General features: G+C 44.2%; 1 protein-coding gene across 4 annotated transcripts in view; it reads right to left on the reverse strand.

Annotated features, from left to right (window-relative positions):
* Positions 1 to 3310: 3310 nt before the first annotated feature.
* The window catches only part of ntn1b (netrin 1b), a 44510-nt gene continuing 28496 nt past the window's right edge, over positions 3311 to 19324 (reverse strand). For all 4 annotated transcript variants that reach the window (XM_023431677.2, XM_023431676.2, XM_023431678.2 and 1 more), the window contains 4 exons: positions 16587 to 16736; positions 14145 to 14198; positions 11969 to 12043; positions 3311 to 5880 (listed from right to left, as the gene is read on the reverse strand). In XM_023431677.2, the coding sequence (XP_023287445.1) occupies positions 5561 to 5880; positions 11969 to 12043; positions 14145 to 14198; positions 16587 to 16736 (599 nt within the window). In that variant the 3' untranslated portion in view covers positions 3311 to 5560. The remainder of the gene's footprint in view (positions 5881 to 11968; positions 12044 to 14144; positions 14199 to 16586; positions 16737 to 19324) is intronic.

Below are 19324 nucleotides of genomic sequence, written 5' to 3' on the forward strand. Positions count from 1 at the left end.
GTGTGTGTGTGGTGGTCACACAGTGGGCTGATATCAAGTACCTCTTTAAGCCCTCCTTCCATCTCCAGAGGTGCTTCAGTCTTTGTTTCACAGAGTCCCGTCCCCCCCCCCCCCCCCCCCCCACTCTGCTGGAGCCCCGACTGAATGAAGCCTGGGAAGCAAAAGAGAGTGGTCATCGCCGTGTGGAAGATGGCGCTCGACACAGCACGCCACCCGGTTGTGTGCATGGATTGCAGTCAAATAGGTGACAAGTGAAACGGATTCAGGACGGAAGGAGGTCAAGCCAAATTCCTGAAGTTCGATTTGATCGTATTTGACAGATGATTTATTTCTGTGTGTTTTATATGATGTATGTTTTCTCATCCTCGAGAGAAGCAAAGTAAACGGGGCTTGGAAATACATTTAGTCAGCTGAGAAAACACAGTGTTGTGTTGTTCTCTGTTTAGTCCGGTGCTCGGGAGCAAAACAAAACGGCATCTGTGGCGCAGCTCTGGGTTTTTTTTGTTTTTTACGGAGGGTTAAGAAGAAGGAGCAGGAGGCCAAGTGGGTTTCAGGAAAAACAAAAGACCGATGATTGCATACAGTTTTCCCTCCACTTAAAGCGCTGGTCGTGGAGAATCTCATGCATGAATATCAGACGTTAAATCTGACGGGACTCGGCGGAATGAGATGTGGCGCTGACGTTAAATTAAAGTCCTTCCTTCGACGGTCGCTTCCCCCTCAGGCGCAGGGCTCATCTGTGAATAGAGATTAGAAATGGTGGCGCTGAAGGCCCAGAGCCGCTGGGTGATGCAAATCAGTCTCTGTGATCCTCTCCGGTGTTCCTCCTTCTCCCCAAACAACTAATCCACTTAAGTATCACAGGCCTCTCAGCTCCCTACACACACTCATTTGGGTAGTGCTCAATAATTTGTTTTCTCCCTCCCTCCCATGTAATAAAAACTCAATCATAGTCATTAAAACACTGTTCATTTACTCTGAAGTTAATGACTGCCTCGTCAATACGCTGTAATTACTTTCTAATTAGATTGTTATTTTACAGTGTGGATGCTACCTTTTCTCTCTTTTCTTAAGGACTGTGCTCAGGCCTGTTGTTGAGGACGTGTGAACAGGATCAGGCAGCTTGTAAACGCTTCCTGTTCCGAGTTTGTTTGTTTGTTTGTTTGTTTGTTTGTTGTTTTTTAGGAGCTTGAGATTCGTCAGCAAGAAAAACAACCTCACTAGACTTGTGTGAGTCATGCTTTTGAACACTTTCTGAGTTGGTTCACTGATTCGAGGTCTGAGGTTCCTCGGAGCGACGCTGTAAGCAGAATTAAAACGGCGAGATGCGTGGAGGTTTCACAGATGTTTACCGCTTTAACCTTCAGAAAAAACAAAAAAACAAAGGGGGCAAGGAACAATAAAGAAAAAGGCAATAAATTCAAATCCTCCAAATGTTTTTATAGGTTCAAATCAGGGTCTTTTTTTCCACCCAGTCCTCATCAGCGGACGTATAGAACGCTTCATTCAACCACTTTGCTGTTTCCATTTCCTGGCAGCTGTCAGCGCAGCGTACAACCGGAGGGCAGAGGGCCGCCCTGCCTCTACAGCCAGGACGCATCATCAGCGCTGACCTGCCGGACTTTGTTTTCCGAGGAGCAGGGAGACAATGACAGCGGAGGGACTGGTGGTGGTGGTTGGTGGGTGGGGGGGTTTATATGTGTGGAAAGTTCCAAGTTGGTGCTGCTGATGGAAACCTGACCCTCCGCGTTCAGTCCGCTCCGTCTAACGCGAATGCCAGAAAAACTTTTGTTCATATCACGTCTGTGTTTGTTGTTCCAGCTTCATCTTTGCGCACACTGAGCGGGAAGTTCACACACGCCCAGATCTCCTTTCAACCCTCCCGTCCCGCCCCGGGTTCATGAGAGAAATCACAGTCCCACCGTGATCTTACGCAACGCTCGGCCTTAATAAGCTTGAAGTGAGTTTTTAAACATACCTGTCACAACACAAACACACTCATCCTCCGACCTCTCCATCCCTCGCTCTCTCTCTCTCTCTCTCTCTCTCTCTCTCTCTCTCTCTCTCTCTCTCTCTCTCTCTCTCTCCTCCTCCATCCGCCGGGGCTCGCAGTGGTTTTATGGCTGGTAATCCTGGTGGCCTTACATTAATGGAGAACGCAGCTTGAACTTTCAGCAGTGACTGTATAATTGGTCGTCCCCTCCGGAGCATTTTGCGCTGGGCATTGCAGGAGCAGTATATCAATACTCCGTGCACGAGCCAAGACAGATGGACGCTCATTTGGAGAAGGTTCAGAATTGTGTGTTTTTGCGTAAAACTCCCAGAGGAATAAGTTAAGGGGTTTTCCACTGATGCCAGAACCTCGCAGCTACAACAATAACATCTGCGGTTTGGATTAGACACGTTGGTGATATCACCCTTTTAGTAATATGCCTGCATTATAGCAATCTTACAGCCAGACCTTATTGTCTGTGAAGTTTATAGAGGCACAGGATCCAACACAAATGGTGACCTGTGCTGCAGGGCATGGTTGAAGTTCTTTGGCAGCAGCCAGTGTTTTAATTCATTTACTTCACAGCGACGACTCCCCTTCACAGAATTCGCTTATTTCAAACGCTTTGCTTCAGTAAATGTCAATAATTACAGTGGATTCATGAAGAAGTTTTGTATTTCTTAAGGATTCACAAAAACACGTCGGGTTTAGAAAGTTGTTTTTCCAGTGTTGCATCCCACTGAGCTTGTTTATCAGTCGCACTCCTGCACTTTTTCATTTAAACAGAGGAAATGTGACGTTTTAAATCACAACCTGTAATTACACTTTCAATATTCTCTATATATGGTATCTGTAAAATACTTATGGGTCTGTATATATACACAGGAAGAAGCAGAGGGACTTGAGAACTATATTAAAGTATTTAATTGTTTTAAAAGTTATTTTCTGCTTTTTCTTGCCTCTTTATTGTAAAAATGGTCGTGTGATTTGTTGTATTTATTAATGACTGTTTCTTAAAGCGTGTGTCGTGCAGTTAAACCTCAGTAAAGTGTGTTTGTATCAAACTCTAAACTACATTTCTGTTCCCCAGTAGTTTATCGTCAAGACGTTATTTGAGTTTTGACTAATTTTGTTGTCGCTTCTTGTGTTTTGTAGAAATGTTACAGGATAAATTTACTCACAATAACTGAGAGAAGAAGTGACGTAATGTGTTGCAGCACATTGTTCGTTGTGTGTTGCGTTGTGTTATCGGGGGGAAAAAAAGACACTTTTTGATGATGAAAAGAACTAAAAATGTCATTTCAGCTGGGATCATCCTGAGTTTTTACACAGTTTATTTCAGATGAATTAATTTTCAGTTCTATCAGGCTGTTCAATAGCCAGACACGTATCAATACTTTTCATTACAGCCATCTACAATTCAATGCAAAAAGTAAAAAATAAAAGGTCAAAAATAAAAACCACAAAAGCCACATTGTTTCATGTGTCATTAAATATATTCATTTGTGATAAACATAATATATTAGTATTACAAGACATTACACAACCATTTGCAATGGACACTGCTAAACATCATTTACAAGCCAATGTATAAACATGAGCAGATAATTATTCAGATATAATATTTATGGAGAGCGGGAGTCTGGTGGCGAGTACCTTTCATTACAAACGGCTGCAAAACGGGCTGAAATGCGTCGGTGCAGATGTGTTGGCAGAGACTTTATTAGCACGTTGTAAATTTTCAAATGCATACAGTATATGATGCACAGAGTACTGAGGTGTACCTGTGTGTCTTATTAGGTGTGGCCCTGCATACGTGTTAGTGTACTGGCTGTTTTTTGTGTATGTGTAAACTCAAAAGTCTCAGTGTGTGAGACTGTCTTTTCCATTTATTAAGCCTCTAGTATTTAAAACTCTGGTTAAATTCACATGGAGATAGATCTAGTTAATGTTTAACAAAACAACAACATAAAAAAAAAAGAAGAAGTAATACTATACAGCTATATAACATGTAGACAATCGCTCATGCCTTTTTGTCGAGTACCAAGTCTTGATAATGGAATCCAGTCGTCAAAAAGTGGCGTTGAGGTGACGGACGTTTGAACACGCGGCGTGCTGAACGCACTGCACAATAAAACATCTGTGATATCTCATCACTCCACAGGTTATTTTCCCACAACACTGAGTACTGTATACAAATTAAATGTGTACATAATTCACAATCATTGTTAGCTATCAGTCAGCTACAGTAAATAGTGAGCATGCAGTATGTCAGTGGTATGAGGATTGCTTGATAGGTCGATATTCTCTCTCTCTCTCTTTTCTTTCTTTCTATTTTTTTTTTTTAATTTTTCTTATTTTTTTTTAAATGAACGAAGTGAGAATCAATCAGCGCTCTCACTTTGCAGATGTTGGGGACATCCGCCTCACGTCTCCTGGAGAACCAACACTGTCTTCTGCACGTTTTCAACAGGACTGTCGCTGTCAATCAGACGCATCGGGCCACACAGAGCAAGTCATCAGTGAGGCAGCTTTTTGCATCATATGGTTCAGTATGGGATTCTTTTCTTTTTTGGATGCCACTCTAAAAAATAAAAATAAAAATAATAATAATAATAATAATCGTGAACATATCTCATATGTTCTAAAGGGGTTGACTAGTAAAAATAAGTGCATGGTTGACACGTTTACTCTACATCTAGCTGATGCTACGGCACCGTCTACTAAAAAATAAATGTCTATGTATGCACGTATGGTTACTTTACATTGCAGAGGTCACAACCACAACATAACTGCGGATATATATCGATAAGCGCCGAAACAAAGACTCGCATGTACTGAGATCATTATACAGAATGAGGAGAGGATCATTATGGCGTTCTGTTCCCACAACACTGAGGTAACACTCACATACGAGCAGGGAGCTCTCGGGCAGGATGGCACTCTCACCGCAGTTATAAACAATTTCACAATTTCACAATTTCTTTTTTTTCTTTTCTTTTTTTTTTGTGTGTTTTCGCTTCCAGTTGTTGAGAAAAAAGTTTCTTCAAAGTTTGGCAGGTTGCAAGATGCAGCCTTTGAACTGGACATAGATCCTCTGCAGACACAGAAGGGGTGATACAGTAGATGCATTGCTCTTTAAAACAACTGAAGGGACTTTTTAAAAAAACTAAACAAAACAAAACAACAGCATCATGGGTAAAATAGTCAGGATGTGACATATCTGTAACATTAGGTGCAAACTCTGCAATTACACGACAAAACAAACCTTGAAAGACGAACAGAAAAACTGTAGAATGAGCTCCTTCACAAAAGTTCCTAAAAAAAAAACAAACAAAAAACACTAATCTCTTCGCTCCAACTCAGAGCAGCAGCACTCAGTCATTCCCCCATCTCTCCTACTTTTCACCTGTGTCTCTCTATCTTTTATTCTTCCAGTTTATTTATTTATTTATTTTTTTAATTCATCCATCCATCCTCTCCTCTTCCTCGCATTCAATCCCAGTAGAGGTGTTGTTTCGCCTCCACCTCCCCCTCAATCTCTCTCTTATTCTCTCCCCGCTACTTTTAGCACTTTCCCCTCTTGTCGCGCTGCTGGAACTTCCTCAGCCGGCGGCCCCACAGGTCCTTCCAGGGGATGAGCAGGCTCCCCTTGTCCGCCACCACGCCGCTCTGCCCGGGGGAGTCGTCGTCCGTGCCCAGGAGCAGGTACTTCCTCCCGGGCTTGATCTTGGGGCATTTGCAGGCCACGTCCTTCGCGCGCACCCACAGCAGCTGGTCCCCGCGGCGGATGCGGTGCTCACCTTGTTTGTAGACGGAAATGATGTTGACGGTGAACTTCCACCACTCGCCGGCTTTGTCTCCCTTCAGGACGTGCACTTGGACAGCTGGGTGGGGGAGAAGAGAGAAGCCAGGGTTAAATCACCTTTATGACGTCTGCGCCCCCTGTATTTGTACACCTGAGAGAAGAGTTAGCGACTGATCAGAGCAACCTGAATACAGTAGTTGTCGTGTCTGTTAAATTTTCAGCTCTAAAAAGTACTGAACTTGCTCCTGACTCGATGGAGGCGTGGGTCATAGACCAGGGACGACGAGGCTTGTTCGGCCTTGGAGGAGGGATTTGCTCTTCTAGGTTCCGGTCTAATTCTTGACATTTCAATGTAGAACCTGTGTTGTGCTTTGTTCTCCTGCAGTGCAAGTTTTAGTCTTTTTGGATTTAGCCCCTCCCCATGAGAGCTTGTTCGTGCGTTGGCCTCGGCTGGTCTGCTGCGTCCTAGTAGGTTGCCAAGTTATGTTTCAAAAGCAAAATGTAACTTTTCAATCAATCAATCAATCTGACGTCATGAAAACCAAGTCAGAGTAAAGTCGAGTCTTTTATCTCAGTCTCAAGTCCTCAAATTTGTGAAGTCATGTGACTCAAGTCGCCCACCTCTGGTTTCTAGCTGAAAGACAATAAGCGGTTGAAATAGAGGATTGTGGGTAATAAAGGTAAAGTAAGAAAGTAGATGATAAACGGTTTAAATCGCCAACAGTAATGGATAAAGGGTTAAAAATACTTTGCGAAGTGCTACAACTCTTATCTTCTGCTACTAGAAACCCGCTCGAACACTGACGGATCTGTGGGGTGAAAAAACGTCCTTGTGTTTAGAAAAACATCCATTTTAAAATAAATGCAAATGACCACGCTTGGATTCGACAGTGTTGATAAAGGGGTACGTGACTTCATCGCCAGCGTGCATCAGACAAGGTTCGGGAACCGCTGTCATAAACTGTAACAGCCTCTTTATTCCAGAGTTGGCATCTGTGCGAGGCAGCAGACAGATGCCAACACTTTTATACAACATCGTATAAAACGTCCAATAAAAGCTGCTGTTTGAACGTGACCCAGAAATGGCTCCCCTCATCTCTGACCTCTGACCTTTTCCTCGCGCTCCTGAGCCACACGCCCTATTACGGCAACGGTTGTCATAGCAATTCCCCTCGCGATCACAAAAGCTTTCTGGCGGAGAACATCTGAAGAGCAGAGGAAAGCTTTTCCTTCAGGTGGCCAGGCAGCGTTATTTTTCTTTCTTTCTTTTTTTTTTGCAAAAAAATAAAAAAATAAACGGCCAAAAGAAAAAGTTTTATAGAAAAATGCCACATCTGCTAACAATATAACTTCTGAAACAGATCCTTTCCAATTGCTTAATCAGGTGCTAAAGTGGAGTCTGAACATTGACAACCTCGGGCTAAAACCGCGCTGAACCTGGGAACTATTGGAACACCACTTGTGGCAGATATTTTAATATCAGGAAATGAGTAAAGCTTCCTTTTGCAGAAGCTCCCCTGCACGGATTCTCCGTCCAACAAAGCAACCATTACTTCCTCACATTGATTGGAACAAGAGGTAAACAGCTGAAAGGCGACAGAGTTAATCTGTGCTTGAAGTGAAGTGCGTTAGCCCCCGTGGGTTCAGCCAGGAATGTGGAATTAACATGAAGGTGTGCAGAGAGGAAGAGGAGGAGGAGGAGGAGGGGGAGGGAGGGTTCAGTTACAATTGTGAGAAGTAATTTAATCTGGAGACGATTGGATTAGATGATGGGAAACAAATTTTTATATTTGTCCATTTATCTATATATGAATCATTTATTGCTGAACCAGTCCCTGTGGTTTTTGTTGTGCACACAAGCTTCATAAAGTGCCAGGGCGTGGGTTTGCAAGTAAACAAAATAATTTGTAATAATAATAATCCAAACAGTAATTCCTTATTTTATTCTGATATCTGTGCAGGTTCGCCTTTTTCTTTGCCTTTCTGGCTGAACATGATCACTTTTGGTGTTCATCAGTCGTCCCCTTTTACTGCCAAGAATGAGGAGAACCGGAGGAGCGGGGTGTTTGAGTATGTGTGTCAATGCATGGCGTGAGCAAATTGCACACAATTTCAGAAGAAAGAAGGTTTGTTGGGCTGAGTAGAGCGAGCTCTCACAGCCCTGCCATTCAATGCAGCCCTCTCTCCTTCATCCAGACACATAAAGGGTGTGTGAGGAGGGGGGTGGGTGAAGAAGGAGGGGCCACTGTTTGTCTTCCCAGCCACAGAAAAAGTTCCAGGAGAATCAGGATGTGTTTCCGACCTCATGAGCTATCCGGGTTCTGCTCCCAGAGCTGCATCCAACTCCGCAGCGTGAGAATCCAGCGGAGATAGCGCTCTCCCTCTCCGGGCCGAGGGGACTCGGTTACGGCATCCAGGCCCGGTCTCTGTGTCAGTGTCTCTTTCTCTCTCAAGTGTGTTCTCAGTGTTTTTAAACACACACACACACACACCTTCTGCCCATTGGTTGGATCAGAAACAGACACGGGGAGAGAGACTGAGAGCGCGGGGTCAAACAATCTGTTACGAAATAGCGCACACTGTTTTGGTGAGACAGACGGCGGAAGGGGAGAGATAAGTGTTAGATGATCCCGCTCTTGCACAATGGCCGCCAGCTGAGCTCTCCCTCGCAGCCAAACTTCCCACTGGGTTTATCTTCTTTGGGCAGTGTGCTGCGGCTTGACACTGCATGCCACCAACAAGCGAGGGGCTAATGAAATTAGAGCTTGCTTAATTACCACACTGAGGCCCCTGTCCCCTCTGGTTATCAGCTGAGTGAATGATCAGGGGACCTGCTACCCTTGGGTGAGCACAGAGGGGTGGCTAAGAGAGGGAGGGGTGGGGGTGGAGGGGGGTCGTCCTGCCTTTGAGCACTACCCCGGAGCGTCGGTAAACACGCGGCCCTTTGATTCATTGTCCTCCTGGTGGCAGGGAGAGGGAGGGTACGTGTGTGCAGAGGAGGGTTTGAGGCGAGAATATAATCCCTTTGTGTCCGCCGTCTCCGTAGCTACGGCGCCGATGAAAAACAAAAATTGAATAAACAAAACATATTTCTTTCTCTCCGGGGGTGGCAATCCGTCACCGTCTGCCTAATTTACCACCTGTTTGTGCCCCGAGGAATGCTCGGTGCCGGCAGAGCGCACAACTGTGTTTAAACAGAGGGCCCCTTCCCGTGACCCCTGGGGGGGGGGGCCCTGCATCACCACTCACACATGGGGGGTTGTGGCCCCCCCAAAAAAAAAGAACAGAGCAGAGACTCTGAGGCCCCCACAAAAGCAAGGCGACAGGCCTGAGAAATGAATTAGACCGAGGCAAAGGGGAACGCATGCTAAGCGATGATGTCTGCCGTGCTGCCGCGGCTCAGGCCGGATCATCTGCTTCCAGACTTTCTAGAGGAACTTCAGAGGAAACCAACAGGAAGCGCCCGCTTTGCTCGCATCAGCCCGGCTGATTTATAGACGCAGGGTCCGTCTCCGCTCTGACGATTAAGATTTAAGTCAATGGAAATATGAATAATGGCTACGCCCCCCCCCCCCGGGCAAAATGAAACAAATGGCCTGAATTACCGTCGACTCGACCGTGAGGGGGAGTAAAATATGTTCGGCCATTTTTTTGCTCTGTTGGATGCTGTTTTGAAAGTATATGAAGCGAGTTTCCCGACAGACAGTGGATGACGTTTCACTGACCTTAGAGGAGCTGAAAGCGTCAAAGGACGACTTTACATTAACTGTCCAATAAAAATCTATACGACACAAATGTTCTACAAGTTACTAATGATGCAGCTTTGAAAATGACAAGGAATTCGTAATAGTTTAACAAAGACAAATGTAGGTTGGGTCTCCAGAGGCGCGCTCTTATTGTCTTTTTAGTGGATACAATGCTTGCCAAGACTTGGCAGAGAGCAGAGTGCATCATGGGGAACACTGGATCTGCCTCAAAGGCTTTTTTTTTTTCTTCTTCTTCTTTTTTGGGTCTCTGTGGTTTACATATGTGGATCCATCGATAACAGATAAACCATTTTATTGCGATGATTAATGGTGCAGAAAATCCAAAGAGTGGAGTGGATCGTTTGCCATGTGGATGAGTGTGCAGCTACACAGTAGGGTAAAAAAACGTGTTCTCCCCCTGCCTCTGTTGCATACTTATATCCCCCTGTGTTGGAATCTACTCTTCTATTGTTGTGGTTTGTGGTTGACAGATAATGGACCCTGTATCATTAATCACTGATCCATCAAAACATCAAATTTCCTCTCCGTCTTCCAAGTTGTTGATTCGATCGACGCAACGTCTTAATACGTCGTTTCAGACCCCGTAACGTGATATTTATTTACCCGTCGCAACGCGGTCGGATGCATCTCAGCTGTGACTCTTGTTCTGTGTGGATTCGTGGACATAATGAAACGTGATGTGATTGCTGTGTGTTTTGGCTTCTCTCGTCGGTTTTGGGAGTTGCGCTAAAATGGATGAAACTTTATCCAGATGCCTGAGGCGGACTGCGCTGGACAAAGCACACTCGTGCATACTCCTGCAGCGCGCTCTTCTTCTTCTTCTTCTTCTTCTTCTTGTGCAAGTCTGCAGGGCGAGAGAAGAGGCCGTCCTCAACACAATTGAGGAGTTAAAAAATTAGTTGTGTGCTCAAATGGGTCAATCTTAGGACGCTGCATTTATTGAAGGTGTGTGTCCTAATTGGTGGGAGAATAAGCGTCGACGAAAGAATCAATAACCAGGTTTTATTACCTCTGCTGAGGACGTTGTGTTCACAATGTGTGCGTTTGTTTGTCCGCACGATGACACAAAAAGCACAGAACCGATTTGTGCTGAACTTGGTGGAGGGGTGGGGTATTGGCCAAGGAGGAACCCATTAATTTTTGGAGCAGATCCGGATCATTTCCTATGAATTTTTATTTATTTTTTTTTCCTCTTGAGTCTGGTGTATGTCGTTTGACATTGGCCTTGGCGGAGATCTGAGCTGCTGCTTCTCCTGATTTATTTGAAGTGTTCTCTACGTTTTTTTTGGGGGGTTTTTTTTTTGGGTTTGTGAAATTTTGGGGAGTAAGTTCTGAAATAACTGTCATTACTGTCTCCCACCTGTTGTCCCGGTTACACAATCAGGAGACATGCCTGAAAGAATGCATAGAAAAGGTCAGGCTGAGGTACTGTCTTTTCCCCTGAACCCCGGTGAACCAGCCGAGGTTGAAACCGATCAGATTTTTAACTGTTTCAGGGGAATTCGTTCAAGGTTTAGTGGATAAACGATGAATCTCTCTCTGAGGTTTAAGCGTGAGCTCCTCTCACAAATTCTAACTCTTCATGCTCGGGTTAGTTTTAAATATCGCCCTCAGGAAATCAGCTTTCTTGAGTTGCCAGCAGCATTTTGAAAGAAAACCCCAACCGGTGCTGCTTCAAAATATCGAACAGTTAAATAAAGGCGGTATACAGTAGTGTGAAAAAGTTCTCTCCCTGTACTTTCAGCTGGCCAACAACCGCACTCCTTACAACAAATATCTGGAGAGGAGAGGGGCTGAATTTATAGACCGCTTTGACAAATATTCCTCGCTTGGTCCCAGGTGTTTTATTGTGAAATTCTAAATGTAATTCCTGGGGATTTACATCAAGACCCTCAACTGAACCGCCGTGTAATTGCTCGTGCAGTTGCTCGACAACAGAAAAGCAAAAGGTATGTCACTGAAACACCTGTACTGTGGGATCAAATCAGCTGCGTCAGCACTCGCACGGATCACTTATAAGTGACAGAATATTGGCCGACGGTCGGTTGCACATTTTGGAAAAAGGCTCAGTTTTCCGTGTCCGCGCGTCAAACCGATCCACTCTGGAGAGCGTTTCTGAAAAACCTTCTGTTTTTCAAAGGTGGGAACCATCAGCTTTAGTGTGCCTGGAAGCTCGCATCACAGAGAGGAGAGATATGTTTTCATATTAATCCGCATTAGTGGACGTGACCTGAGGCCTGTGCGAGTAAACGATCGCTGAAACGCGGAGAGCAGCAGCAGCAGCAGCAGCAGCAGGGTGTGGATTGGCCGCGCTCGCCATCTGATTAATTGAGACATCTGACCTCTTGACTGCTGGCTGACGTCTGGCAGCACACATTCCTGCGTATTGGACTCACTTACCGTAGTCTTTTTTACAGTACTTCTTCATGGTGATCTTCATCTTTCCCTTGGAAGCTTTACAGTGAGATTCACAATCTGGGAGGGGGGGGGGAGAAAAAGGTGAGAGGGAAAGAGAGATGGAGAATTTAGGTTGTGGATTTCACCCTGTGTGAAACGCTTCTTATGACACATTAAGTGCGGATTCAGCCGGACGGGCTTCACATGTGGTATTGTTGTATTGTATTTGTGGCCCCGGGGTCTTAAAGATGCCTTCAAAGTGCCACTGTGAAACGGATTAAAGCTTACACAGATCCTCCTGTGTCTGTCAACACACTCCCAACTTTTCCACTGCAGCCTGCCTGCCGCCTCGTCAGTGTCCTGGCATGCATTGTGTGTGAGATCTCTGAGGTCACTCCCGCACAAAAGAGGGGTCACGAGGAAGGGGGGTGGGGGGGGAATTAGCTAGTGACCTGCCCAAAATTAGCAGGGGGACCTTTTAGCAGCATCTCAGCCGCATGAGGCGAGAGAGTGAATACTTTAATGCAGGTCGAGGCTAAATGTTCGGTGCCCCCAATCCACCCCCCTGAGAAAGAAGCTCTCAGACTTATGATTAATGTCTGAGCAGTATTGCTTTTACAGTGTACCTGGGTTAGCACGCTGAAGGGCTTTATCGATGGCCACTGCTGTCGCTGCGCCAGGTACCTTTTGTAATGAGGCAGCCGGTGGTGGGACCAGATGTGTATAAGAGACAGGTCTGAAGAGAAAGGAGGGGGCAGTTGAGAGAGAGGGGGGACCTTTCAGCTTGCCTGAATATGGACAAACTTCATTATTTCTTCCAGCCCTCTGTCCAGTCTTCCCCTTTCTTCCCCATTATACTCTGTGTGAATGAGGTTGCCTGGGTAATGATGGAGGAAGAAAAAAACGCCCCTCTCCTCCCTCTCTCAAAAAAAAAAAAAAAAAGAGCGGTGTGGGATGAGGATCGAATTCATGTATGTAGAGAAAGCATTTCTGCTGGAATGCCCGGCCGCTGCTTTTTGCGGCGGCGGGAGAAATAAGAAAAGAGGAAATCCCAAAGTAAATGAATTTGACGAGTCCATATCAAGCACGCCTGATTTCCATGTAAATGAAGTGGTGAGGGCAGGAGGGGGAGGGGGGGCTCTTTATCTCCCGCTGGCCCCTGGGGGCCTTCATCATACCTCCCTTTGATAGCTGACGTTGCCCATTAGCCCCTTAGCGCAATCGGCGCAGTGGGCTGTTACACCCACAGCTCTCATTAAGGTCCAATCTCCTGCTGCGAGGACAAACGCCCCCTTTGTGCGTCGCTGCAGCAGTGCCACGTTCATTCTGCGGGGTCCCCGGGGACCACACTGCTCCTAATTTGGAGGGTGGTGTCTGTGTGGAGTTCCTGACAGGAGTCCAAACTCCTCACAGCCTCGGCAGCCACTATAGTATAAAAGTGGGACTCACAACAAAGCTCGGTGAAGTCAGTGGCGCCACTCTCGTCAGACGCTGATCGATGATCAGAGGTGACTCAGCCTGTTCACACAAACCAGTATCATGGTAAAACAAAGCGATATGCTGTGAATGAACAAATCAGCGGCTCGGGCAGCAGCTTTACAGCCTGTTTGCTCCCAGTTACGTTCAGGGAAAAGCCTTTAAAGACAGTCCCTGAAAATTATTTTTAACCTGCAGGTAAATGTGGCTGTGATACGGAGACCCTCGTCAGAGCACATGAACAACAGGGTCCGACGGGGCTTCGCTGCTGGTGCGACCGGCCTTGATTGAAATACAAACTGGTGCAAATGAAGCATGTAATCAGATTAGGGCTGAAACCCTTGGGAGGCTGCAGGGCAGGCTGGGAATACAGGCAACGAGGCCACAGGGAGCACTGGAAAAATATCTGGAGTTCACATCAGCGGCAGTCAGACCTCACTGCTGTGCGTTTAATTTGACGAGCGATACAAGGAAGAGATGGAAAAACATGCATGTGCTAGAAATACACACATAATTACATATAAGGTTAAGCAGATATAATTATAATTACACGTGGGAACGGTTAATTTAGTTAATCTGTATGTAGTGATTAAAAAGAGATCCGTTCCACATTGATTAAATAACATTATAGAAATAAGAATTAAAGAGCAATACCACTAGAGCATGAAAACAGGAAGGGTCATAGAGATGTGTGTTTACTCACCTGACGGCTCCTCGTAGCTGGTGTAAGTTGCTGTAGGAGATGCAACTGGGATCTCTGTGACAAAGAGGAATAAATGCATGTTTCACATCATCATCATCACCATGTTGCAGTGACTGTAGCTTATGTGATGGTTACACCTATGAGAAAATACAGGAGCTCAATGTCTTTGTCTAAGAGCAGATTTTTCTTTTACCCCTGAGCGTGTGTGAATAAGTTCAGAGCATATATGAAATACACGTGTGGATGGATTTAATAGGATGTCTTGTTGTACTGACGGTCGATTTTTTGACACACAGACCGTGCTGAGACTGTGTAACGAGAAAGCGAGTTTACTATTAATCTGATTGTAGTAGGTTGTAGGCGCAGAGAGCCAAGGCCGCCGCTCTTGTTAAAGTCAGAGCTGGCAGGGAGGTAGATATCACAAAAAATTTAATATCGCACTAAACCAAAAGACATTATCTCAAAAAAGTATATGAGAAAAACCAAATACAGTCCGCTCTTAAAAAACCAATTTCCTCCAATTTTTACACCACATTTGTTACCTTCTCTGCAAAATTGAAGAAATCCTGTTCCAGCAGGTTCACAGGTTTGAATTATTGTTGCGGATTCTGGCCAAACATATCACTCTGATTGTCGGTCCAAAGAGACCATGTCCAATTTCCACACGACTTTATCAGAAATGTCAACCCCAGTAACATAGTGGACAATTGTTAGTGTGTACACGACCTCCCAGACATCACCGTTATCTTATCTGTCCACGCCAGCCAGCTACTTGATGCTCCTAGCTAAAGCAGCTACTAGTGACCCATCTCTGTTTCTGTGAGGCGTTGGCGTTTATTGCCGAGGGGCCAGGAATCTGCAGGCAGCAGATACAGCCAATAAACATATCAGCCATCATTCCCTTGGACTCGTTCTGGGGATTTATTGTGAGACGGACCGTTAACGGTGTTGAAGGCTCACAAGGCCATGTTAGGCGAGCAGTAATGGTCTGTTTATCCAGGCTCTGGTTTAAACAGCCAAAAATCCATCTAAAATAATGGAACAGCGGTATAAAAATAACCCGAAGACGAGTGTGAGCCATGAATTCATGCATAGCAACATGTCCTGTTCTTTTCAGGTCTTGTCCTGAGGTAATTATCAGGATTTGTTATTGCTCATGAAGCCTGGGTATCAAAGCTTGGACTTATGATTTAGCTAAAGGTCTGGAATCACCCACAATTGGCGGATGTGCTCGTGGATACAAAATAAATCCACACAATTTTTCTTTTTGTTTTGTTTTTGCAGTTCAGTTCAACTTTGGTGAACTTTGACCCATGAATTTCTGCCGCTGACCAGCAGCGAGCCGTATTGACACAGTTGGCCTTTGTGGGAACATCCAGTTGGAGTTTCCTTAATAGCTCGTAGCTTATTAGCCGTGTTGCACCATCTACTCTTGTTTGACCTCGTCTGTCAGAGAGTAACCTGCTCCACAGAAGAGGAATGATTTTGCAGACAGTTACGAGAAACGAGACGCTGGTACAACTTTTTGTCCTGGTAAAGACCAAGCTAAACGGACAAGTTTGCAAACTGACCATTAGCAAGAGAGCTTCATTCTCCCTCCCCAGTAACTTTTTATTGAACTAAATGGTGTAAGATATTGAACAAACTGTTGGGGAGAAGTAAACAGAACAAACAAAACACAATAGAAAGAAGGCGTTGGACCTGTTGGGACTAACTAGCGACAGCGTGTTAGCGGTTAGCTCCCAGCTACAGCAGTTTACCAACTAGCACTGTGGGTATAGTCACTATATCACAAGCTTCAAGAACCAAATATTTAGAAGACACACAGATTAATCTCACTGCCACCAACGTTCGGCTGTGACTAAGCCTTCGGTGTGTTTATATAGTTTATATATTGCAACGTGTGGTTTTATTTATAGGTAATAAAGATTAAGAACAATCCAGAAAAACCTTTTGGATTATCAAATTGTCAAAACACCCTGTTGGCTTGTGAATGCTACATTAGTCTCTTGTATAACGAGTGCTGCCTTGTTGATACCCATTAATTCATCTTGATGGCTTGTTAAAAAGTCAGGAACCATTTAAAAATGACCTTTGTTCCTGCAGACCTGATGGTTCGTTTATATATCTTTATAATAATCAATCAGGCCTGCAGTTATACTTGTTAATAAGTTGTTAATACATGAATTCACGTGTATTTTCTTGCCCGATGACGCAAAAATGCTTGTTGAACAGGATTTATTCACAACTCAGCAAACCAAAAGTTTGCTTATTAATGCTTATAACTGATCTATAAAGCACATATAAATGATTTGTTAATCACTAATGAAACTCATTAGTGATTAGTATCCCTCACTAAAGCAGTTGTACCAGCTGCACTTGTGCTGTTAACATGAATTTAACCCCGTCATTGTGTGCAAAGGTGGCAGAAATGGCTCTTACTGATGCAGGGAGCGATGGGAGAGCGGCTCTGCTGGTAGCCCTTGGCGCAGCGGTTACAGGTGATTCCTGTCACTCCGTCCTTGCAGGGGCATTGGCCCGTTGTCTGGTTACACGTCTTTCCTGCTGCTCCAACTGGGTGGCAGTCACATGCTACGGAAGGAGGGAAGAAAAATAAAAAGCACAAGAAAGTCAAGCTAGATCTTACCCGAGTAAATAAACAGTTGTGATTTGAAAAACGAAAACATGGGCAGTTTGCAAAATCTGAAAACAAATATCAGCTTCCAGATGAGTACAGCGCGTCTCTGGCTTGTCCTCTGCTGACTCTACATATTCCATACAATAAAAAACAAAGCTTAGCACTGAAACTTAGTGAGAAAAATCATTCACATTAGTCTTGGCTGTGTTTTCCTTCCAGACCATCACAGATGGGGAACTGGGCCTTGGACCAGCATAAAACCTCAATCAAATTACACTGCTTCACTCCACCCATAATGACCATAGGATTCTTCATTAAGTCTGCTCTGGAAGGCATGCACAAGAGTAAATAACTTGATTAATTGTAGTATTTCACTCTCACTGCACGGTATCGTTCGACTGTGTACATCGTAAAATGTATGGGGAATGTGTCGTGTCTGTTCCTGTGTGTGTGTGTGTGTGTGTGTGTGTGTGTGTGTGTTAGCTGCTTAAGAGAGCCGGTTTTGTGTCCGCTGCATCGTAGTCATCAGACAGACTGTGTGCTCTTCAGATTGAGTTTCCAATGTAAAGCTTTCTGGCAAAGAGTTCCTTGCAAATTCGGCCTGAATAATGTTTCCTATTAATGGACGAGTGGAACGCACTTCAAAGTCTGTGTAAGCTGTTAGTTGGGAGGATCGCGAGTTAAATGTGAGAAATTTGTACTGTGTGTGTGTGTGTGTGTGTGTGTGTGTGTGTGTGTGTGTGTGTGTGTGCGTTCTGCCAAACATTTACCATAAAGCCAGTGTTTGAAGTGGAAGCCCAGCCTCCCTATTAGCCCTGCATGTGTTATATGTACCAGCAGAGTCATTTGAAATTTGCTTGAAGTGGTCCAGTAGAGGTTGGAGTTACTTTTAGTTTGAATTTATGGAGCTTCATGAACATAACAAGATCCTTATTAAATTTAGAAAAAAAAAAAAGAAGAAAAAAGGTCTTTTGTTTTTCTTCTACTTGAAATTAAATCAAATGCTGAAAGTTTTAGGGATTCAATATATTTCCTACATTGTTTACATTGAAATGAGGGAAGGGCTTTTTAATGGAAACCACAAACACGATGAAATAACGCAGCTAACAATAAAACCAAACAATGAAATGGCAGAGCGGTGACACTCTGCCACTGTACAGTTTATCTACCAAAAATCAATGAAATACAAAATCTGTAAAATAAAGTGTCTGATTTGTTTATTCGAAAGCTTTTAAGAATAATATTTCAGGACGGAACCAGAACCTCCAACACTAACTAAGGTCTGTGCTGACTTATTAAAGCAATAGCAAAATATGCTAATTAGCTTTCTTGCTGAGGATTAGATGAAGGAGTTCGACACCACTCGTATCCGTCCGGTAGATAAAAAGTCAAACTCTAATTTCTAGGTTCATTTGTAAAAGTGGTTTTATTTGTAATAACATCAGTTACTAAAAATGCAGCTTTGAAGCGGCGTCTTAGCGTAGATGCTGTAGCATCGGTGATAAAGCAAAGAGCGACTGACTTTCAGCAGGAGTGTGATTTACCAACTGGCTCCGCTGATCGTGGAAAAGGACACACACATCCCATGATTGACAGTGATAGACAGATGGTTCATCCAATCACCTACCAAGTATTTTTGAAAGCGGCTGCACTTTCCCAAACAGTTTCCCAGCGAAGCCTACGCAGATGGTTCTGTCTAACAAACCATCTGGTGCGTCAGGTTACTGATGAGGAGATCAACACGAAGAGTTGTTTTTGTGCCTGAAACTGCATGAATCGCAAAAATTGGAGATGTTTATTATCTCAAGAAAGAAACCAGCCTGTTAGCCCACAGAGCAGAATTAGCTGTTAGTTCCAGCAATCTGGTTTAACTCTGAACAGTAACAGCAAGTGGCTAGAAGTGAAAATGTCCAAATATAAACTATTATAACTTTGTGAAAACGTGCTTTCTGCCCCGGTGTCGTGTGCTTGATTATTTGTAGTGGAAGATGATTTGTAGTGAGAAACTAGCCTCCACATGATGTCATGACTTTGGCAGCCGGTTAGCTTAGCTTAGCATATTGCTCCAAGCCAATAAATAGTCTTGCACAAAACCTCCCTGTAAAAATGTAATGTTCATTTTTACACCTTGGTCTTTCTTTAATCATAAAAAGGTATAACATGTTAATCACTTAGTGTTGCTAACAGAGCTAGGCTAGCTGTTAGCAGCTAGCTAAATTAACTAAAAGCTAACCAGCTGCTGGCTGTAGCTTCATATTTAATGCACACACATGAGAGAGGTATCGATCTTTTCATCTCACTGTAAAGATGATAGACGGAATAAAGTTTATAAAACAATAAAATATCAGATTCCTGCTTTATTTATTTATTTATTTATTTATTTTCAAAAACCTGATGACAGATAGACTGACTGTATTTCTTACTGCAGTCTCAACATCCCCCAACTATCCCCTCCCCTCCCCCCAGTCCTACGAGCTGGAAACATTTATTAATTTCAACCTGCAGTGGGGGGCCTGTGGAGATGAATGTTTGCTGAGGAGTT

Source organism: Seriola lalandi, unplaced genomic scaffold (genome assembly GCF_002814215.2).
Source record: "Seriola lalandi dorsalis isolate HSWRI2012SDOR001 ecotype SW California unplaced genomic scaffold, Sedor1 jcf7180002054926, whole genome shotgun sequence".
NCBI classification, from domain to species: domain Eukaryota; kingdom Metazoa; phylum Chordata; class Actinopteri; order Carangiformes; family Carangidae; genus Seriola; species Seriola lalandi.